This window comes from Ovis canadensis, chromosome 23, assembly GCF_042477335.2.
Source record: "Ovis canadensis isolate MfBH-ARS-UI-01 breed Bighorn chromosome 23, ARS-UI_OviCan_v2, whole genome shotgun sequence".
Classification (NCBI taxonomy): domain Eukaryota; kingdom Metazoa; phylum Chordata; class Mammalia; order Artiodactyla; family Bovidae; genus Ovis; species Ovis canadensis.
Genome location: NC_091267.1, coordinates 35,562,164 through 35,586,441, shown reverse-complemented (window position 1 = coordinate 35,586,441; position 24,278 = coordinate 35,562,164). Strand labels below are relative to the sequence as shown.

At 41.2% G+C, this 24,278-nt stretch overlaps 1 protein-coding gene across 5 annotated transcripts in view; it reads left to right on the top strand.

Annotated features, from left to right (window-relative positions):
• MAPRE2 (microtubule associated protein RP/EB family member 2) overlaps window positions 1-24,278 on the top strand; it is a 187,244-nt gene that overhangs the window by 93,475 nt on the left and 69,491 nt on the right. For all 5 annotated transcript variants that reach the window (XM_069568739.1, XM_069568740.1, XM_069568738.1 and 2 more), the window contains one exon: window positions 12,937-13,064. In XM_069568739.1, the coding sequence (XP_069424840.1) occupies window positions 12,944-13,064 (121 nt within the window). In that variant the 5' untranslated portion in view covers window positions 12,937-12,943. The remainder of the gene's footprint in view (window positions 1-12,936; window positions 13,065-24,278) is intronic.

The window sequence follows — 24,278 nt, the reverse complement described above, 5'->3', positions numbered from 1 at the left end:
GCCAATGTTTCTCTAAGCAGCTTAGTATTAAAATTCTTTTACACTGGTTTTCTTCACTAGCTCTAAATTGTACTGAAATATACCGATTTTTCCTCAAAATTAGGCTACTCACAATTAAAACAAAAAAAGCTCTAAATTGTGAATAGCCTGATTTTGAGGAAAAATCAGTATATTTCAGTCTCTGTGTTTTAATCCAATCTATGCATCATATAATTGTGGGCATGCCTTGATGTTTCTCAGCCATCCTTGTCTGAAGTCAGAATTGCCCTCAGGCTTCTCCCCAGCTCGGAGGTTCCCAGGAGGAGGCTTGGTGCCAGAGGAGTTAGTTTTGCATTCTTTGTCTTATCCTGTAGACAGTCCTGTAAAAATAAAACATTTACATCCGGCCATGGTGGCTTCAGTGTGTTATTATTACCTGAAGACAATAAAATAAGAAGACAATACACGACCTCTCAAATTCCCCTCCCAGCCCTGGAATCCACGCAGCCATCAATTATTCCACAAATTAAATGGAAGCCTTAATACCCAATCTTCAATGAAACCCAGTACAGTTTCCAGAATGCCTCTTACCTTGTCAAGGCTTGTCTTTCAGAGACCCTCTGTGACTCCAGCGTCCCTCCGTCCTGCTCTCCCTCCCCAGCCAAATACTGCCCCCCTACCCCCGCCCCCCGCGCTGTTCTGGGTCACAAATAAAAAGCAAGAGATGAATCGAGAATTATCTGGAGATAGTCTTTCCTTGGTGAAATGTTTAAATCCTCCCCCACTCCCCCCCCCACCCCCCACCCCACCCTCCCACCATGGTATTGAATCTGGAGAATGAATTATGTGCAGCTCAAAGGCTGGGAAGTTTCTGGTTCAGGGGACACATTTACAAGTCACCCCCAATGGACGATGGACGCCCAGTTCATTGTCTGGGGCAGCCCGGGGTGGGGTGGGGTGGGGTGGGGTGGGGTGGGGGATTCCACATCAGCCTTTTGTGAGGAGGGAGCCAGAAAGCAGGCACTCAGGCAGAGTCTAGGTCTGTTGTTGCAAGGCTTTTCCGAGGAAAACACATACATTTAATTGAATATCTGCTGCGGGCGCCAAGCTCTTCAACCCCTCTGAGGTTGATGAACAGCTTTTGGAGTGTCTTGCTTTGTCTCAGTATTTGATCAGTGGATATAAATGTGCACTTCTTCTCTTCAGTGTATGTTTTCCACTTACAGTATGTCCCCTACACATGAAGGCATTCTGAGAGTGCATTTATAAGTCCAGTTTATTTGGAAGTCCAACAGCGTTAGCCCAGGTACCATGATGCAACGAGCTGACTCATTGGAAAAGACCCCCGAGGCTGGGAAAGATTGAGGGCAAGAGAAGGAAGTGGGCGACAGAGGATGAGATGGTTGGATGGCTTCACCAAATCAGTGGGCATGAGTTTGAGCAAGCTCCGGGAGATGGTGAAGAAGGACAGGGAAGCCTGGTGTGCTGCACCCCGTGGGGTGGCAAAGAGTCAGACACGACTGAACAAAACAACAAGTACGACAAAGTTAGCTTAGGTACCCAACTAACACAGCTGTCTGTACAGTACTGTACTGTAATAGGTTTATAATACTTCTCAATAGCATAAAAAGCAACACAAAAAGCATTTTTAATCTTACAGTACTTTGAAAATTACAGTCGTACCAGCTATATCACTGCTGCTTTTACGCTTGCTTCTGGACATCCTGGGCTTGCAATAAAGACACTGTACCACCCTACTCTATACCGCACTGTACTGTAAAGTACACAAAAGCACAACCGCTTGTAGAGGATGCCCGCACATGACAGTGTAAGCCAGACACGAGAACTGCCTTACGTGATTGGGCGTGGGAGTGCGTGTTCGCATCTTTGAAAGTTCGCAGCTTGAAGGTGTGTATGTCGGGAACTTACTGTGTTTTAGAAACATGGTGCTCGTAGGAGGAGGAAATACTCACTTTCATATCAGCAATTGTCTCGATCTGCTTGTGGGTACGTAGAAGTGTTTGCAAAATGGCTGTTCCTGTTAGGACGACGCCAAGAAGATTCTTAGAAAAAAGGCATGATTGATAAGTGTGTTTGAAATAATGCACCTCGCTTTACCTGGTATGTCGGAATAGGCCAACCTTGACCATCCTAAAGCTGTGAACTAGAGAACACCTTGTGGAATGGAAATTCAGGGTGAGATCTGGACCTTGACCAGGGTCTTAAGTCCAGTGATCAGTAAAGGAAATGTTCTTGAGACTCACAGGCACTTCTCCCACCTTGACATGTATGGAGACTTCAGAGCCGTTTTTGGTCAGCGTGACGTGGCTTCCTATGAAGGATTGGTACCTTATGACTTAAGAAACCACTTGGGTTGCAGATTACTATATGGACTTCAGAAGTCCTTATGTTCCCAAGATCGAAGAAATATTTCCCAGGTGAAAGGAAAATACCATTATTCTTCATTCATCTTTTCCAGTCTGTTCTTTGTCTTGTCAGGCTTCCCTGGTAGCTCAGACTGTAAAGAGTCTGCCTGCAATGCAGGAGACCCAGGTTTGATCTGTGGGTCAGGAAGATCCCCTAGAGAAGGAAATGGCAACCCGCTCTAGTATTCTTGCCTGGAAAATCCCATGGACAGAGAAGCCTGGTTGGCTACAGTTCATAGCGTTGCAAAAAATCAGGCACAACTGAGCGATTAGCACTTTCACTTCCTTTGCTTTGTCGTGGGTGCGTGAAGGGTGGATTGCATATGTTGGTCTTAGGCTGGTGGAGGTGGATTACTTCCCCCAGTGACAGAGAAGCATGTTGAAAATACAGATTGTTAGGAGAGAGTGAAGAAAGACGGTCACGAATATGAGTATAGTTTTCAGTGCAAAATTGTGTGAACAGAGTATATTGCCATGGCAACAGGGAGCTTAGTTTACAGAACATGTTATGTTGAACATGAAGTTTCCCGTTGGGTATAGACTCCCTCAGGGAATGAAATAAATAAAATAACTTAAGTCAGGGTGGGGGAGGTGGGTGGCTTTTAAAGGTTCAGCTTCAGAACACATTTGGGGTAAATCTCGGGGCTTCCCTGATGGTTCAGTTCGTAAAGAATTTGCCTGCAATGCTGGAGACCGAAGTTCAATTCCTGGGTCAGGAAGATCTGCTGGTGAAGGGATAGGCTACCCAGTCCAGTATTCTTGGGCTTCCCTTGTGGCTCAGCTGGTAAAGAATCTGCCTGCAATGTGGGAGACCTGGGTTTGATCCTTGGGTTTGGAAGATCCCCTGGAGAAGGGAAAGGATACCCACTCCAGTACTCTGGGCTGGAGAATTCCATGGACTGTATAGTCCATGGGGTCACAAAGAGTTGGATATGACTGAGCAACTTTCACTTTCAAAGCCAAACTGGGCCTTCTTACAGAGCAGCAGACAGAAGTCAACCACTTAAGGAAGGCAATTCTTCTGCAGATGGTCGTGTCTAAACTTGGGAAGCCTGGCATACTCAGATGGTAGATGTGAAAAAAAAAAATCAAAATAGGTTCCACATGCCTCAATCCCAAAATTAATTTCTCAAGCCCCTCTCCCTACAGCCACACACCCACAGCAGCGCTAGAGCCAAAATCTTGAGACACCTGGTCTACTGTGAGCCTTGCTGGAAAAACACCACGTTTTCCTCCAACTGTACACAAGTGGTCTGTTTTGTAAGTGCAGGGTGCAGAGACAGAATGAATTATGTAAGAATTCCAGTTTTTGTTAGCTGTGACATTTTATATGTTTGTCACATTTTGAAGAGGCCCTCCTCTACAGTAATTCACAAACCTTGCCCAGTTTGCTCTTGGACAAAATTGTGAACTACTTTGTCATTGGTTTGGGAGCCGATGACTGGTGAAGGGGTAGAATCCATGTTTTGGTTTCCATAGTTCAGGGCTTGCCAAATCTTTATCCAGGCTTTGTTCAGTAGGCAAACTCAAGTCCCACTTAGTCGCATAAAATTCCTTTTGTTTCAGTAAGCAGACATGCAGTCTCTGATTTGTATGGTTGAGTGACTGCTGCAGAGCATAAAGTTGGCGCACTTGTCCCACCACCACCCCCAAATGCTGCACACATGGTGCGTGCATGCTAAATCGCTTCAGCTGTGGCCCGCTCTTTGTAACCCTATGGACTGTAGCCTGCCAGCCTCCTCTGTCCATTGGATTCTCCATCAAGAATACTGGAGTGGGTTGCCATTTCCTTCTCCAGGGGATCTTCTGACTCAGGGATCAAACCCCCATCTCATTATGTGTCCTGCATTGGCAGGTGGGTTCTTTACCACTAGTGCCCCCTGACAAGCCCATGCATACAGGGTGAAGTGGGGCCAAATCAACATACTGGTCCTCAGGCTAAGGCTGGCCTTTTCCCAAAGTCACATGTGTCAGTGATCACTATCCACAGACAAGCCAGAAATGTGACTTCACCTGCTGGAAGGGATTTTCATTTTTCTGTGTGTTTTTCTTTCTCTTACTTGCAAAAAAAAAAAATTTTATATATATATATGTATATATATATGTGTGTGTATATATACATATATAATATGTGTATAATAGTGTGTACGCAATATTATATATATAATAGCTATAATATAATATATAACATTATAGATGATATTTACACACACACACATATATATATATATAGTGCCAGTTTCCCAGAAAGGCATTTGGACATTCCCAGAAACAGTATCTAAACTATACACTGTGTATAAACTATGTGGTGATTATTGGTTTGTTTTCAAGAAGGAGCAGTGGATGCAGATTCATTTTTTAAAAAGTTTATTTTATTGAGATATTGTTGGTTTACAATGTCGTGCTGATTTCTGCTGTGCAAGTTAACTCTAAAGTGAAATGTTTATGCCATATCAAACCGTGTGGCCCAGAGACCGACATGCTAGGAGATCGTCTCTTGCTTACGACTTCAGTGCTGTTGTACTTACCAGGTTTTAAACACACAGTGATCTAGTTAAAGTACCAACTGAAAGCCGCAAATTAGAGGACAGGACTTGGACTTCCTTTTTTACGAGGGTGACACAGAGAGAAATGCTTGTCCTAGAGACCAGATGTCAGGTCATCGAAGAATAAACAGTAATTTCTCTGGAACAGGCATGCTGAAGAGCCAACCAGAATAAACCCTGCGCAGTATGATGGTTCTTTATTCTGTAGCACTCAGTGTTATCTTACCTTTCTTAGCCATTTACTTTGCTTGCCTGAGTCTTTGGAAATTACTCAGTAAAAATTTTAAAAATCAATATTTTTAATTGTCCTTCAAAAAGACTAGGAATCCACATTTGTCAGCCAAGAATACAATTCCTGCCCTGCTTCCCTCATTAGGATTTATTTTTTCAAGAGTCAAAATGGGAGCAGGGAGCCACTTTAACTATAAAATGATAGAAAAATTCCTTTGTGATCTATACTACATATGTGATGAATAAGTAGAGACCAGTACTTTCACCTTTATATTGTAATATGGATTGGCATCTAAGAAATTACAATGAAATCTTCAGATTTTATTGGATGTTTACCTAAGAGCTAAGACTGTTAAACTCCACCAACCTTGAGTTTAACATTTGGAGAAATATAAATTCTCATTTGTGGACTGTTGCGTCAGATGAATAATTTCAGCTTGAGTGTATTGAAGTTGCACCTGTAGAAAGTTGTCTTTTTCTGAAGGAATTAGGGGGAGAAAAGAGTGACTGGCAGAGCAGAAATAGAATTCTTTTTGTACTTCAGCTGCCTTCCCTGCACAGAGGAAATCTGGACCTCAGGCTCTCCCTTGCAAAATCTGAAGGTGTCACACATTTGGATGGGGGACTAATAGAGGAGGTGAAAGATAACCACAAACTGAAATGAATTTAGAAGTATCCTTGTAAAATATGGAGGAACATAGATTATAAGAATATCCTCATCAGCATGGATGGTAAATAGAAATGAACTATGCTGATTCTATTGGTATTAATTTGAAGTAGGTGTATTGTTGTTCAGTTGTTAAAGTTGAGTCTGACTCTTTGCAACCCCATGGACTGCAACCCCTATGTCAGGCTTTCCTGTCCTTCACTGTCTCCCTGAGTTTGCTCAAACTCATGTCCATTGAGTTAGTAATGCTATCTAAACATCTCATCCTCTGTTGCCCCTGCCTCCTCCTGCCCTCAGTCTTTCCCAGCATCAGGATCTTTTCCAATGAGTCAGCTCTTTGCATCAGGTGACCAAAGTATTGGAGCCTCAGCTTCAGCATCAGTCCTTCCAGTGAATGTTCAGGATTGGTTGCCTTTAGGATTGACTGGTTTGATCTCCTTGCTGTCCAAGTGACTCTCAAGGGTTTTCTCCAGCACCACAGTTTGAAAGCATCCATTCTTCGGTACTCAGCCTTCTTAATGGTCTAGCTCTCACATCCGTACAAGACCACTGGAAAAACCATAGCTTTGACCGTACAGACTTTTGTCGGTAAAGCAATGCATCGTTATTGTTTTATTTTAGAAAATGTCAGAAAACATTCCTAACCTTGACTGCTCCACCCTTGCTCTGTCCTCTATCTTTGTTTGCCCACAGGCCCCTCAACACATGTATGTTCTTACTTTGGGGTTTCTGGGGACTGCAGTTGTGTCCGGTGGAGATGGGATGTGGTTGAGTGTGAGTCTAGTAAATAAATAACTGAAGTTTTACTAAAGCAAAAATCAGCTGCTATTCTGTTGTTTACCTGGTCATCTTAATGAGCTCGTTGAAGGCAGATAATGCTTTACTTGCTCTTGTGCACCGACTGTCTCAGTATAGAAGAATTGTTGTCCTTTGGTGAACATTGTCAATAAAGACACAGAAAAGAGTGTGATTCATTGACACAACCTGCAGTGAATGACTTGCTTCTCTGTTCTTATGGATTTTTTAAAAGCTATCGTAACTCTTCAGCCTGTCCTTCTGTTCTGCATTTCTTTCTATTACGTAAGCACAGACCATCGTTACTCACTTACTTGTGGATAATCTTTCTAAAACACAGATCTGATTGTGTCTCCCCTGCTTTGCATTTAATTTTGTGTTTTAATCATCTAGAGCAAAAATTTCATCCCTTTCTGCCCTCTGGCACAATTCCCGGCCTTAGTGCCTCACCCTCTAGTAGTACATGGCTTCTTAAAGCAAAGCTTCTCCCTACTGCCTGCAGGCAAAGCCATTAGAAAAGTGCACGGACTGCCAAAAATTATGCTGGTGAATGGAATTATACCAGACACTCCAAAACATTTTAAATTTTGAATTATTTTTACTGAAGTTTTATATAATTTACATAGTTGATTTTTAAAATTAGTAATTAAAAGCAAATGGTTTGTATGCTAAATAATAAAACAATGGAAGTTATTAAGCAAAAAATTAAAAGCATTTTTAATAATGTTGTGGAAAGGCAGTAACTGTGGTCACATTTGTGGGGTTGCCAGTGTCTTAAGATTTTTCACATCTTCAGGGGAAGAAAATTTAGAGATGTGGGTGCTTCTAAGGATGGATATATATTTATTTTTATACTTAACTATAAATAAATAAAATTGTCACTTAGCACTTTAAGTAGAAAGCTGATTTTTTGTTGCTTTAGAATTAATAAGAATTTCAAATACAACTGTTTAATAATATGTATATTTTTGTGTAAAATCTGTATGTCTATATTTTTCTATAGTTGTGCTTAAAAATATTATCTCTAGTATTTGTGACCAAAGGAACTCTTGGAGAAATGACTGGTTTTAAGTCTAAGGCAGCAAATATACAAGTTAAGCCTGAAGCTTTTTCTCATACCAGAAAGCAGGGAAGTTAGCAAAGACTACTAGAACCTTGTCAGAAAAAACTCAAGCCAGTGATTTAAACTGTGTATCAAATGTGTTTAAATCTGTAAGTTCATAATTATACTTCAGAAATAAAAACCTCATTGGTCATGTTTGGAGACTATTAGGAAACTTACCTCTTTGTTGTGAAAATCTGAAGATATAGGGAAAGAATCAGGCATCTATCTTGCCTTTCTTATATGATCAGTATCTCAGAGAGGAAATTTCTCTTTGTAGAATTATTCAGCTAATAAATCAAGAATAAATAGAAGAAAAGGGAGAGAACTCAAATAAACAAAATAAGAAATGAAAGGGAAAAATAACAACCAGTACCACAGAAATATAAAAAGTCACAATAGAATACTATGAACAGTTATATGCCAACAAATTGGACAAGCTAGAGGAAATGAATGAGTTTCTAGAAACATGCAGCTCACCAAAACTGAATCAAGAAGAAATAGATAATTTGAATGGATAGAATTCCCTAGAAGTGAAATAGAATCTGTAACTACAAAACAAACAAACCTCCCTGCAAACACAAGTCCGGGACTAGGTGTCTTCACTGGGGAATTCTACCAAGCATACAAAGAAGAACTTAAACCAGTCCTTGACAAACTCTTCCAAGAGACTGAAGAGGAGGGAACATTCCTAAAGTCATTCTGTGAAGCCATCATCTCCCTGATACCAAAACCAAACAAAGATAGTACCAGAAAGGAAAATTATAGGCCAGTATCGTGGATGAATACAGATGCAAAAGTCCTCAACAAAGGGTCATACACTGTGGTCAAGTTGGATTTACCCCAGGGCCGTAAGAATGGTGAACATATGCAAAACAATCAATATGATATATCACATCAACAAAAGAAAACACAGAAACCAAATAATCATTTCAGTAGATGCAGAAAAAGTATTTGGTAAAATTCAGCATCCATTCATGATAAATGCTTTCACTGAAATGAGTATAAAGAGAACAGATCTCAGCATAATAAAAACTGTCAGAAACCCACAGCCAACATAATACTCAACAGTGAAAAGCTGAAACCTTTCCTGCAGAATTTTAGAACACAACAAGGATGTCCACTTTCACTTCTATTCAACATAGTATGGGAAGCCCTAGCCACAGCAATTGGGTGAGAAAAAGAAATAAAAGATATCCAGGTTAGAAGGGAAGCAGTAAAATTGTCATTATGTGCAGATGATGTGATACTCTCTCTAGAAAACCCTAATGATGCCACACAAAAACTATTAGAACCAATAAACAAATTCAGCAAGGTACAAGATTAACATACAGAAACCTTGCATTTTTGACACTAGCAATAAAATATCAGAAGGGGAAAGTTAAAAAAAACAAAACCTTTTAAAATTGCATCAAAGAAAAAACTAAGAAATACACCTGACCAAGGAGGTGAACAAGTTACATGCTAAGAGCTATAAAACACTGATAAAGGAAATGGAAGGTGATTCAAAGAAATGGAAAGATAACTCAGGCTCTTGGATTAGAAATATCGATATCATTAAAATGACCGTACTACTCAAAGCAATTTACCAGTTTAATGCTATCCTTGTCAAATTACCTTTGAAATTTGTCACAGAACTGGAATAAATAATCCTAAAACTTACGTGGAACCAGAGAAGACCCAGAATTGCCAAAGCAGTCCTGGAAGGGAAAAAGCAAAGCTGGAGACATAACCCTCTCAGGCTTCAGACAATACTCCAAAGCTACAGTAATCAAAACAGCATGGCGTTGGCACAAAACCAGACATATGGATCAGTTGAACAGAATAAAGAGCCCAGAAATAAACCACACACCTGTGGCTAACTAGTCTTCAACAAAGGAGGCAGGAGTACACAATGGGGGAAAGACAGTCTTTTCAGCAAGTGGTATTGGGAAACCTGAACAGCCACCTGTGAATCAATGAAGTTAGAACACTCTTTACACCGTACACAAAAATAAATTCCAAATGGCTTGAAGACTTAAATATAAGACATGACACTTTAAAATTCCTAGAAGAGGGCATAGGCAAAACATTCTCCTAAATAATATTGTAGCAATACTTAGGTTAGTCTCCCGTAATAGAATACAAGTAAAAATAAACAGGACCTTCTCAAGCTTATACGCTTTTGTATAGCAAAGGAAACCGTAAACAGTACGACCTACAGAATGGAAGAAAAGATTTGCACACAATGCAACCAACAGGAGCTTAATTTCCTAAATATACAAACAGTTCATACAGCTCAATATCAAAAAATAAACAGCCCAAGCAAAAAATAGGCAGAAAATCTAAATAGACATTTCTCCAGAGAAAATGTATAGCTGACCAGTAGACATATGAAAAGATACTCCACATCATTAATTATTAGAGAAATACAAGTAAAAACTACGATGAGTTATCACTTCACACCAGTCAGAATGGCCATCATCAAAAAATCTACAAATAATAAATGCTGGAGAGGCTGTGGAGAAAAGGGAACTGACTCTCCTGTACTGTTGCTGGGAATGTAAATTGGTGTAGTCACTATGGAGAACAGTATGAAGGTTCCTTAAAAAAATAAAATGAAATAAGGACTTCTTGGTGGACCTGTGGTTAGGACCTGCTTCCATTGCAGGGGGCACAGATTTGGATCCCTGGTTGGGGGGCTAAGGTCCCACAAGCCACACGACCCAAAAAACCCCAACTAAACTGAAACTAGAGTTACCATGTGATCCAGCAGTACCACTCCAGGGCATATATACAGGAAAGATGAAAACTCTGATTTGATTCAAAAAGGTAACATGCACCTCATTGTTCATAGCAGCATTACTTGCAATAGCCAAGACATGGAAGCAACCTAAGTGTCCATTGATAGATGAATGGGTAAAGAAGACATGGTAGATACATTATCAGCCATAAAAAAAAAAAAAGAAATATTGCCATTTGCAGCAAGGTGGATGAACCTAAAGATTGTCACACTAGGTGAAGTAAGTCAAACAGATAAAGACAAATATTACATAGTATCAGTTACATGTGGAATCTTAAAAAAAATGCAAATGAACTTATTTACAAAACAGAAACAGACTCACAGACATAGAAAACAACTTTATGGTTACCAAAGGAGAAAGTTGAGGGAGGGATAAATCAGAAGTCTGGGATTAATATATACACACTAAAGTATATATAATAAATAAAGACAAGGACCTATTGTATAGCACAGGAAACTACATTCTGTACCTTGCAATAACCTATAATGGAAAACAGTCTGGATCTCTGAATCACTTTATACAACATTGTAAATCAACTATACTTGAATTTAAAAAAAGAATAATAGAATATCACTTTGAAGTTTCTAAAGAGTTGGGATTTGTTGTTGTTTACTCACTAAGTCATGTTTAATTCTTTTGTGACCCCCCATGGACTACATAGCCCACCAGGCTACTCTGTCCATGGGTCCCAGGCAAGAATACTGGAGTGGGTTGCCATTTCCTTCCCCAGTATTCACCTATTAGAATGGCCAAAATGCAAAATACTGACACCACCAAGTGTTGGTGGGGACATGGAGCAATAGGAAGTTTTATTCGTTGCTGTTGGGAATGCAGGATGATACAGCCCTGTTGTGAGACAGTTTGGCAGTTTCTTATAAAATTGAGCACAGTCTTACCATATGACCCAGATCAGTCGTGCTCTCTGGTATTTATCCTAATGAGTCAAAACTTACAAAAACCTGCACGTGAATATTGATAGTAGCTTTACTCATATTTGCCAGAACTTGGAGGCCACCAAGGTGTCTTTCAGTAGGTGAGTGATACATTCAGACAGTGCAGTATTATTCAGTGCAAAAAAAGAGTGAGCTCACAAGTCATACAAAGACATGGAAGAACCTTCACTGTGCATTAGTGAAAGAAGCCAGTCTGAAAAGACTATGTACCGTATGGTTCCAACTGTATGACCTTCTGGGAAAGGTAGAACTCTGGAGATAGTAAGAGGGATCAGTGGTTGCCAGAAATGGTGGGAGGGAAGGACAAATTGACAGAGCAGAGAGGATTTCTTTTTTTTTTTTTTTTTTTTTTTAGGATTCTGTGTGATACTGCAGTGACGGATATATGTCATTGTATATTTGTCACAACCGAGAGAATATTCAACACCAAGAGGGAACCTAATGTAGACTATAGAATTTGGGTGATGAGAGTGCATCAGTGTAGGTTCACTGATCGTTACAAATGTACCAGCTGGTAGGAAGATTGTCGGATGAGGGGTTATATGGGAAAACTCTGTACTTTCCACTCGGTTTTGCTGTGAACCTAAAACTGCTCTAAAAACATTATTAATTAAAAAGAGGAAACCAATCTTACCAAACTATAGCTGCTGCTGCTAAGTCGCTTCAGTCGTGTCCGACTCTGTGTGACCCCATAGACGGCAGCCCACCAGGATCCCCCGTCCCTGGGATTCTCCAGGCAAGAACACTGGAGTGGGTTGCCATTTCCTCCTCCAGTGCATGAAAGTGAAAAGTGAAAGTGAAGTCGCTCAGTCGTGTCCGATTCTTAGCGACCCCATGGACTGCAGCCTACCAGGCTCCTCCGTCCATAGTATTTTCCAGGCAAGAGTACTGGAGTGGGGTGCCATTGCCTTCTCCACCAAACTATAGCTATCCAAGCATTTTAAGCAAAACAAACCTTTTCTGTGGCCACTGTGTGCCCCTCCAGAAAAATGTTAGGGGAAGTAGTAGGTGTCATGAATGGTCAGAAGAATATTAACAGTCAGAAATGAAGGGAAGACTCATGCAGTCAGTTCCAAATACTTTCTGTATAATTTTTTTTTTCTTTATCCAAAGTTTTTAGGGATAAAGACTGTCTGGTGAATTTTTTTTTTCTAATGAAACGTGTATGTATCCTGTTTCTGAAGGGAATTTCCTTTTCTCTAAAGCTGATTAAAAAAAAAAATTGTTCCTAACTCATCTTCTAAGTGAGACACTGAATTACATGAGACAGTAGGAATCTCAGAGCCTGAGCAACATTTAAATCAAGTTGAAGGAGATATAAAATGATGATGCACGAACCATATATGAGTTTTAACTGTATTAGAGTTCTGCCAGGGTTGGATGGATGTTTGTCATCTTTCTGAGTTCATTTTTTTCTTGTAGGTAAATAAATGTTGTTTGTTTGTTTTTTCTAGTTGGGGAATGGCGGTCAACGTGTATTCTACCTCGATAACCCAAGAGACTATGAGCAGACATGACATCATCGCTTGGGTTAATGACATAGTATCTTTAAACTACACGAAGGTGGAACAGCTTTGTTCAGGTAACAGAATTCTTTTAAGTATTTACCTAAACTTTCACTCATGTGGAATGTGATTTTATAAACCACAGATGATGTATTTGGAATAGGAATAGGTATATATATATATACAGCTTCAATAGATAATTTAAGGAGAAAACCTCAGGTATAATTAAAGAACATATAGGGGAAATGATGTTCACCAAAGAGCACTGAGCCTCCCCAAAACGTGTTATGAGTGATCTCGCTGAAGCTCTGTACCTGATCTCCCACCCTTTTCTCTGTCACCCCCCAGTAAGCCACCACACATCTCTTCCTAAAAATGCAGATTGGATCCTGCAAAACCCTTTCTTACAAACATTCCAGGCGCCACGTTGTCCTTCCTACAGGATAAAATTCACTGTTTTAGGTGACAGATAAGGTCCTTTCCCTCTGGCTGCTGTGCACCTCCTCGGTTTCATGGCCCACACCTCCCTGCCCTGCACCTCGCCCCACGATACTCTTTCTTCCCTAAAGACTCCTTCCCTTTTGCATCACATGGATTTTTTTCATGCTCCCTTTGCCAAGAAGGTCTTTTCCCTTCTCTTCATTTGCAGTAAAATCTCGTTCACACTGTAAAATCCAGCTCCATTGTCATCTCTGAAGGGTTCCCCAGACCTCCCAGGCTTCATGGTGTTCCTGGAGCACCGTGCCCACCACCCTTCCAGAATAATGCTTACCACGTTGTGTTAGAAGGTCCAGCTCTTATTCCCCTGAAGGTACCCAGAGCCCTTGAGGATAGGGCTGTGTCTCCTTCTTTGTCAAGTGTCTGAGGCAGCACCCTGCCTACTATGAAGGAGGTGGGTAAGGTGCATATAGAGCTAAATTTTTCTTAAAAATTTGATTTCAGTGATTAAGTGGGGGCTTGTTAAAGAACATGTCACTAGTGAAGTAATTCATTCTTAGGTTAGAGTATTTAGCAGAGACATAGTCTTCCTTTTGGAACAGGAAGTATTTTCTTCTCATGAACTAATAGATGAGAGATTTCCTCTCTGCCTCTGACCCAAAATGGTATTAGGGACTAGAAAATATTCCTGAGATGGATTTGTGTGAAAACCCATGAGACATGATCGATATAGAAACGTCTTCAGGTGTAGCCGGTGTGGCGATGCTGGGGCCGCAGCAGGACATCCTGTGAGTTGTGTGTAGACAGATTGCATGCAGGGCCGTCAGCCCCCACCAGTCCAGGCCCACCAGAGAGGACACTCTCGCTTCTCTGCATCTAGGCTGGATCAGAATGAACTAGCGGACAAACTTCCCTTCTACTGACACCTCTTCTCCCATCGTCATTTTCTCATGAGCAAGACAGTAGGGTTTCCAGAAGCTAGGCCTTGCCTGACCCACCCGCTCTGTGTCCAGGCTTCACAGTCCTCTGATTTGGGAGGTCAGTAGTGGATGCAAACCGAGGAGTTCATTACCGTTTAGTACGATCTAGAGAAAAGCCGACTTAGACCGTGATGACACCCAGGAATACTGTGTTGTTCGCCTATTGAAATGACTCTAGCAATGACTGTCGGAAATGGCCCCTGTTGCACCCTGCTCAGCTGCAGATCTCCACTCAGGTTTTCTGGTGCTGTTCTTGCTCTGCGTTCTGGAGTGCCCTGCTATTCTATTTTATTTCTGAAAGAAAGTATGTATGTATGTATTTGGTGCGCTGGGTCTTTGTTGCTGTGCGTGGGCTTTCTCTAGTTGCAGGGAGCGGGGGGCTACTCTTCATCGTGGTGCATGGGCTTCTCATTGCAGTGGCTTCTCTCGTTGTAGAGCACGGGGTCTAAGTACTTGGACTCAGTAGTTGTGGCATGGGGCTTAGTTGCCCAGCTGCCTGTGGACTCTTCCCAGACCAGAAAGCGAACCTGTGTCCCCTGCATTGGCAGACAGATTCCTATCCACTGTACCACCAGGGAAGTCTTAATATTTTACTTTTAATTTGCTGGAGAAAAAAAAAAAACCAGAGTGTTTTCTGTTATCAGCCATCCCTTTTCTATTAATAACACATACCACTTTACATTGTAATTGTGGGTCCGTTTCTCCATGGGGCCTGACACACATTCTTCCCTCAGAAGTGCTCATATTAGGATGAATGCAGATCAGTTTGAAACTGCTGGGGGGCAAAGACAAAACTGTGTATCTTTCCCATAAAGTGGCTGTGTGTACTTGTGGATAAGGACCATGGGGTTGGTTATCCAGAAAAAAAGAGACACAGAGAAGGAAGGAGATAAGAAAAAATAGTCATAGAGAAAATTGCCAGTCATGGGTCTAAAGTGTTGAAGGGGCCCATGAGGAGCTTCCTGTTTAACATATTTGTGGGAGTTTTTGCAGACAAATGAAATGAGAAGCAAATTAGAATTTTTAGATACAGTAGTAGTAAATGCTGGAGTGTCTGTGTGTGTGTATCTGTTCTTTGTATATGTATATATAATTTCTTTGCATGTCTTTTTAATTTCTCATAAGGCAAATTCAGTAAAATTTTAGCAGCATTTGTGAAGGGTTCTTGAATAGTTACCTCAAAGAAAGCATTGGTGTGCATTTTCCAATCATATGTACCTACGTTGCCATCCAGTGTGGTGTGATGAAACCTGTGGAAACCATTTTGATCATGAGAACAGATAGTTTTCATTAGGGTAACTCACTGGCTACCAAATATATTGTATTTTTTCCCTCAAAAAGCGAACAAACATGTTAATCCCCATAGTAAAGAAATGGGTGATTTATTTTAGGCAGTCATTTCATCAAAGTGTAAACTGGGGACTAAGTGCCTTTCTAATCTTCTGAGACGCTGCTTAAGAATGCCAGTTTGGGGGATCCTTGACTTTCTAAATCAGCATCTCTGGATGTGCAAAGACTCAAGTGTGCCAGCCAGCAAGCACCCCAAGTACTTCTGGGCTGCAGCTAAGAGCTTGCTGTGCATTTTAGAGACACCCCAATCCACCAACAGTAAAAATATCCAGAATTTACCTGGCACAGTTCCCTTATTCATAATTTAGTCTTTGACTTTTATCTTCAACAGTGGCATTTGGCAAGAAATTCTATCATTTCATTTATTTATGAACTTATTTATTTATACCCTTCTTTGTTCTAGAAGACTTTGCAGGCAGCAAGGACAGTGCCATTAGGATAAGAACAAAACCAGATATTGGTGACCTTAGTGATTTGTCCTCAGCACATGTAGAATGAGTTGTCCAATTTCTTGGATAATATCTTTTTCTTTTACTTTCATTTTAATTCCTTTAGTTTACTGTGTATAATTTTATTTTAGTCGTAAGCTGTGGGAAAACACACAAAATACCTTCACATATTTGTGATGTTGTTTCTTGTTCAGTAAAATTGTTCCTTACTCTTTTTCCTAAAGACTTATGTTCCAATACTGTCAGTACCCCTTTGGCATTTTTCCCCATTTGCATTATTTGTTCCTATTTGTTTTTCTTATTTCCAGCTAAGAGCTCTCCCTCCAGCTATCATTAAAACTAACATCAGCTTTTTTTCAGCTCGTTGAATAGCTGAATACTGCTTCACATGTGTGGGTCTTTTTCTGCAGAATTTTCTACCTTTATATCATCTCATTAGTTTCCATCTAAGCATTTTTAAAACTTTATAAAGGAGAGATGGTGTGAGGTTTAACATTTTGAAACACAGTTGTAGTAAGTTGCAAAAAGATGACAGTGACTTGTTCTTTTCCTGTTGTTTTAACCCAGGGATGTAACCTTATGAAATTGACTTTGAACATGAAATCTGGGTTATGCAATCATATGCATCTTTAGTTTGGGTCCATGTCTTGTGAGCAACAACCTTTATGTTTCAAGTGAAAAGCTGGACTACATTAATGAAGGCCAGACTGTCAATGGGTGTGAATATTGCCTAGTAATATGACAGTATATGGCTCATCTATGTTTGATTTGAAAACAAATATTTGTGGATTTCCCATGTTGGGATGGGGGATTGAACCACGTGAAATACCAGATTCGTTTGGCCTAAAACTATTTTTTGTTTTAGTTCAACTGCTTTATAAAATTTCTAGGGCTTTTTGCAGAGTGACACGTTTTGGTTTTACTTTAGTACCAGCTCAAACCAGTTTGATAGAATTTTATAAGGGATTTAAGAGAGAGAATGGGCATATATTTAAGACAGAAAATAAATTTTTTTTCTTTCATTTAAAAAAGAGAAAGATGGACAGTACGGTGCTTAAGAAGCCATGAAATTCACTTTAGTGACTAGAAATACCATTTTGGAGAGGATGGAGGTAGTGAACTGTCTGGAGCAGAAAAGCAAAGAGAAATGAGGCAGGGAGGTGGTTGGGAGTGAAAAGAATGTACCTTTCCTTTTCCTCTTCACCCTCCCCATCCTCTGCTCTGATACATGAATTTCCTTTGAGGCTTTTTTCTGACAGCCATCTCTCTGCACCCCAGTCCTGTCCCCTCAACTGGGATGCAGGCAGCCAAGCCGTTGGGTCCACGACTGAGTCACTGGCAGAGCCTGGCCAGCCAGCAGCTGACCAGCGACACCCCCTCGCCCCAGAGGCTGTTGCAGATGGCCCTCTCTCCCCCATCTCCTGTCTCCTCCCCACTCCCTCCACAGGAGGAGCAAACTGCTGATGCTCAGATGCCACGCCTGTCCCCAGGCTGGTTATAACAGCTCAGTTATTTTCCTGAGCATTTTAGTATTTGAATATAGTTTGAATTAAATCATTTTTTAGAATAAAACAATTTTAGGTCTTCTCTTGACTAGCAGTTGTTTTAAAAAAGAGACAGAAAAAATGATCAGGATTTGATTCAGTTTCATTTCGTGCTCTCGCTCTAGATGGTTTCAAGCTTTGTCTTGGATCAAGTGTTTGGTGTTTACTTCTTCCAGGAAAGCTCCCGAGTCCAGCTGGTTGTGTCGTAGTCATACTGACCATTCCGAGCCCTTGATGGCTCCCGGAAAGGACTAGGCTGTACAGCAAGCAGCCCTGCAGGATTTAGAGGGGTGGTTGTCAGCCGTGCCCAGGACCTGTGCGCTTTGTGACCGTTTTTGGCTGCAGTCTGTGCCTATGAAATAAGTCGATCCCACCCCGGTGTTTCTCCCTCCTGTCCGCAGAGACCTCTGTCAGGAGGGCAGGTTGCTGATGAAATCAGCTCAGAGTCTAAATTTAGTAGACCTCCTCTCGTTGAACTGAAACCAAGTAAGGATATTTTGTCGGTGTCTGGTAGCTCCAGAGCTTACTTAGCTTTATAAAATATCATTGCTTGTTACTTGCTTTCAGAAAGTTACGTCATCTTGGGCTGTGTTACTGTTGTTGCAGATATCATTGTATTACAGTGGAATATTATCCATATTTGTGATGTAATTACATAGAAGTGGGGTTTTAGGGGTTTTGCCCATAGTTTTTCTCTGATTTTATTTGGCTGAAGATGGTTTTTAAAATCTATTTACTTGGTCTCAGCAAACTAATTGGAGAGCCGGGGGACAAAAAGTGAGTTGAAAAATCAGGGGACGGAGATTCAGAGTAGGGTTTAGCTGCTGCAGTGGGTAATATACTCCCATGTCTCCACTAATGTGCCACTTGAAAGGAGTTTATTTTTTGAGTAGAGTAGGGAAAATAGTATTTTTTCCTTCTAAATGTGTTTGTTTATATATATATTTGATCCTTGGTTACCAAAAATAAACATAAATTGCTGTTTTTGTTGGGCTTTTCTGTTCACTGCATTTTGTAATGCTAAACACCACGGTGGGAAAAAGTGTGTTTGCGCTCACCTTCGTTTATCCAGCAGCCCCATACGTAGATGGAGGATATATTTGTGTTTATGTGTGTACATACATACACACATACATACGTATTGATATTGAAAGCAATCAGCCATCTCTTTGTCTCATTACTGTATTCAGTTCTGACAATCAATTTTTTTTCCAACATCTTTTTCTTACAGTTGCTTTACATTGTGTGAGTTTCTGTTCTACAGCAGAATCAATCAGCCATGCATATACATGCATCTCCTCCCTTTTGGACTTCCTTTCCCCTCAGGTCACCACAGTGCCTTAAGCAGAGTTCCCTGGGCTATTTGGTGTGTGCGCGCGTGCATGCGGTTGCTCAGTCGTACCCGACTCTTTGTGACCCCACTCCATGGACTGTAGCCTTCCAGGCTCCTCTATCCATGGAATGCTCCAAGCAAGAATACTGGAGTGGGTCACCATTTCCTACCCCAGGGGATCTTCCCAACCCAGGGATCGAACTTGGCGTCTCTTGTTTCTTCTGCATTGGCAGATGGATTCTTTACCACTGCACCACCTGAGAAGTCCTCATTAGGTATCTATTTTATATATAGTATTGGGCTTCCCTGATAGCTCAGCTGGTAAAGAATCCACCTGTAATGCAGGAGAGCCCGGTTCGATTCCTGGGTTGGGAAGATCCACTGGAAAAGGGACAGGCTACCCACTCTATATTCTTGGGCTTCCCTTGTGGCTCAGCTGGTAAAGAATCTGCCTGCAATGCGGGAGACCTAGGTTCAATCCCTGGGTTGAGAAGACCCCCCCTGGAGAAGGGAAAGGCTACCCCACTCCAGTATTCTGGCCTGGAGAATTTCACGAACTGTATAGTCCATGGGGTCACAAAGAGTAGGACACGACTGAGCGACTTTCACTTTCACTTTTATATATAGTATCAGTAGTGTATGTATGTTAATCCTAGTCTCCCAGTTCCTTCCACTCCCCTCGCCCCCTTGGTATCCTTACATTTGTTCTTTACATCTGTCTCCATTTCTGCAAGTAAGATCACCACTACCATTTTTCTAGATTCCATATATGTGTTAATACACGGTATTTGTTTTTCTGTCTCTGAATTACTTCTCTCTGTATGACACTGTCTAGATCCACTCACATCTCCACACATGACCCAGTTTCTTTTATTTGACACGCACGTTGTGAGCCCTTCTTTGGTCTAGGCCCCGGGGACCTGGATTAATAAGACGAAGTTGTGGTCTGCTAAGAGCTCAGTACAGCAGAGCAGAGTCCTGAAAAAACCCAGAGGGCACACACAGTCCTGTTCTGGAAGCGCTTTGAGCCTGCCGAGGAAAGGTGGGCCACAGTGAGTCTGTAGAGATGTGCCTTCCTTCAGGTTCTTTGGGAGGAAGTGGGTGCTGCCTGGATGCCTTAGAATGGCCAAACATCTCAGAAATCCTTCTTCTTGAGTCACGTGGAGTGACCAGGACGTATAATGTGTGTTTTATTAGGTCCAGCCCTTAAATACATGAAGGGTGTTGTTTCTCTAAGAGGAATGTAGAGTTTTTCCTGATGATGTCATATGAGTATGTGAAAGTTGTTTTTGCTCTATTTCTTTGAAGAAACTGCGTACATCTGGGATTTTCTCAGGAAACCGTGGAATTGCTCATTTCTTTGGGAGAAATGCAACAAATATTTTCAGTTCCAGGAAGCCAGTGATAACTGCTCGGATCTTTAACTAGAGAGGTGTCAGGCAGCTCCATTAGTATTTTCCAGAGGGTCATAGGTACACATGTGTCCTCTTGGTTCTTATCCCTTTCTACTGGAGTCCCTCCTAGGTAGAGATGAACACTATAAACTAGGGAAGGTAAAACAGGGCAGACAGGTCACCTGGGATGAAGGCTGGCAGTTTATATACTAACCAGAAAAATCAAGGAGCATGTAATCACTATGAACTTAATATAGTGCCTTAACCGGAACAAAGCAAAGTGGTGACATGTTATTAGAAATTTTAGCTAATGATTGCCTTTGAGAATTCTCAATCGCATCACAAAATTTAATAACTGTAGGAATTTGTATAAAGCAGTACCCTCAGTTAAACCCTAGACTTTCATCTCTTAACTGTTTTCCCTTATCTGAGAAAATTCCCAGATGTCAATAGATGAATACAGTCTTCTGGGTTCTTAGTAAATGTATTGCTAATTCGCAAACTCTTTATCATGCATTCTCCCCTTGGGTCCATATCTTTTTCTTTAATCTACTGTAGTTAAAATTCTGCTAGGTTTCACCTGCTCAGAAACCATGAATGGGTTCATAGGTGTGAGTCTAGAGATGAGAATTGTTGTACTGTGGGCAGGTCATCAAAAGAGGTATAGGATGGGTCAGGTGATGAAGGTGATGCTGATGAGAGGAGAGTGCTTCGGCTGAGGAATGAACCTCCAAATCCCCAGCACTGACTTCATTAGCTTTAAGCCTGGAGCCCTCAGTATTGAGGCCCCAGAAATCTTGGTGAAGGCTGTGGGACTCAGAGCCCAAGGAGACAGTAAGTTTTTTGATTCATAACTGTGATTTCAGAAACCTTCCAGAGCCCCTTCTCTGATTTTTGTCTTTGCATTACGATAAGATGCTCAGCATAATGATATGTTTATTTTGAAATCATTCACCAAGATCTATAAAACAAGTATCTTAAGGAAAAATGTGTATATTCTAACATATTATAAGTTATGTTGATTTTTCCTAAAGATGGTAGTTACTTATATGATAGATGTAGTCTTTATGAAACATTATTTTGTATTTACATTGCTTTTTTTTTTTCCTCTCCCTTTTCTCTTCAGTTTAAATCATCTAAAGACTTAAACAGGAAGAGTAGAAAATTGGGGGAAAATAGTCATTTCCTTTTATAAATGAATTTGTGATTACTTAAGCACCTCATATGTTTATCTGGGGAAAGACTTAAGGACTGGAGAAGCCCTTGAATGTTTTTCAGTAGATAAACTTGAGGATCTTAGGAATGTGTTCATCTCCTTACTTTGCTAGGAGGAAGCCAAGGACCTCATTTTGTTCTTTGGTTCTTTGCCCTTTGAGTCTAAAACATGCATTTTGGAGATTCATATTTCATAGCTGAAACAACTCCTTTCCATCCTATTCATTTTTATAGCTCCGATTATTTATAACCAGCCACATAATGCATGGTTTCATACATTAGGGGCAAAATGATGTCATAAGGCCTCAACTTTTATGTATCATTCTTCAGCATTTTCATTGTGCTTTTATAGGTATTATCTGTTTTAATTTTTATAACAACTGTGTGTAGAAGAACAATGGGACTTTTTTATTCTTGTTTTATATAAGAGGATAAAAGCCCAAAGAAGCCAAGTGTTTACGGCGGATGCTAGTTGGAACCTCCCTAGCTCACCGGCTTCCTCTTTTCTTGTTCAGGTGTGCGGCCGCTGTAAACGCGAGAGAGGGGGTGTGTGTGTGTGTGTCTCTTTTTTTTTTACATATCGGCCGCTGTAGACGTGGGAGAGGGTGCGTGTGTGTGTGTGTCTTATTTTTTTTTTTACATATCCATTCATCAGATGCCCACTGAACGGCTCTAGGAACAGAGTAGTTAGAAGTCCGTATCCCCACCCTTGCAGTTACTGATTGAGGAAATGAGACACAGCTGGTATTCTGTGGGTATTACACTGTGGCCTGGCATCATTATCAAGAACTTTCTTAGCAAAGGTAGTGAGATGCTAGTAGAAACACAAGCTTTTGCTCTTGATCTTAGAATTTTTAAAAAATGGATTGGTTTTTTTTTTGTTGTTGTTGTTGTTAATATTTATTTATTTGGCTGCACCTGAGCTTAGTTGTGGCATATGGGATCTAGTGCCCTGCCAGGGATTGAACCCGGGTTCCCTGCATTGGGAGTGCGAAGTCTTAGCCACTGGACCACCAGGGAAGTCCCTCAAATTCCTTTTACTCTGCCTGCTGAGAGTGGGTGGGGGAGGACCGTGCCCCTTTCCCCTACCTGGTCTCCTTTCTTCTCTCCTTCTCTAAACTCTCTTGCCCTCTAAGCAAGGCTAAAGGGATCTGACATGTTGCCGCCTGCTCTGATTCAGGTCTCTCGGGATAATCCCTGGTCAGTGGAGCGGTAACCAGAGTCTTGGCTCCTTAGAGACACACACATGCACATTTGAAGCCCAGGCATGTAGCCCTTTCCTTATGTGGACCCAGGCTTGTTTTAATAAACTTGGAGCTGCAAGGACACTTACTAATAACATCCTCAGTTCCTCAGTGAGAAAAAGAACATCTTCTAGAATAATGGTGTTATATAGATAATGGGTCCCCCAAAGGATGTGTGTGACTCAAGGAATCACTGTTTCCCATGCATTTCATTCTGTTCACTGAGCCTATGTTGCTGTAGCTGTGCTGGGCGCCTCTTTCAGTTCTTCTCCAGCTCCTTTCTTATGAAAAGCTGATGTTTGCTTAGCTCTGTACAAAACGGACATGCTGTGCAACATTTAGGAATCGTTGTCTGAAATTGTGCCATTTGCCGAGATGTAGATAGACCTAGAGACTGTCATCCAGGGTGAAATAAGTCAGAGGAAAGCAAATATATTAATGCATATATGCAGAATCTAGGGAAATAGACCATCCTGTTCACAAAGCAGAAATAGAGACACAGATGTTGAGAGCAAGCATACGGATACCGAGGGGGGTGGGAGGGAGCAGTGAGATGAATTGGAAGATTGGGATCGACACATACACACTAATATGTATAAAAGAAATAACTAATGAGAACCTGCACAGGGAGCTCTGGTCTGTGCTCTGTGGTGACCTAATTGAGAAGGAAATCCAAAAAGGGGGGGATATATAAAAACATACAGCTGATTCACTTCGGTGTACAGCTGAAACTTAATACAACTCTGTAAAGCAACTATACTCCGATAAAAATAAAGAAAAAAAAAAGACATCTGTCTCCACCCAGTTCTAGCCTCCATTCTTATCTGTTTCCCAGTTCCAGCCGGGTTGCAGTCCCTAAACCTCTTCTATAAAGGAAATTCTAGAGCTGCCGGCAGTTTACAGTCACAGCGGACCCTTTGGCAGCACAGTAGAAAGATGAATTGGACCCCAGCCCCCATTTTAAAGAGCTGGTAAAGAGTTACCCAGCAGTCGGCTAAGAGAGATGGCTAATTAAAATGCAAGTCCAACTTACAACTTGGCTTTTGTAGCCATTGTAGTGAAACAGCTAATTCCGTACTGGGAACAGAAAAGCTCCGTAGAGAAGACGATGCTTGGGCTAAACTTAATGAAAGAGGGATTTCTGCTCAAAGGTAAAAGGCGGCAAAAGGATATTTTGGCAGAAAATGTCTGACACACCTATCTCCTGCCCTCAGTCTTTCCCAGCATTAGGGTCTTTTCTAGTGAGTCGGCTCTTCGCATCAGGTGGCCAAAGTATTGGAGCCCCAGCATCAGCATCCGTCCTTTCAGTGAATATTCAGGGTATGTCAGCCTAGAAGAGCTTCT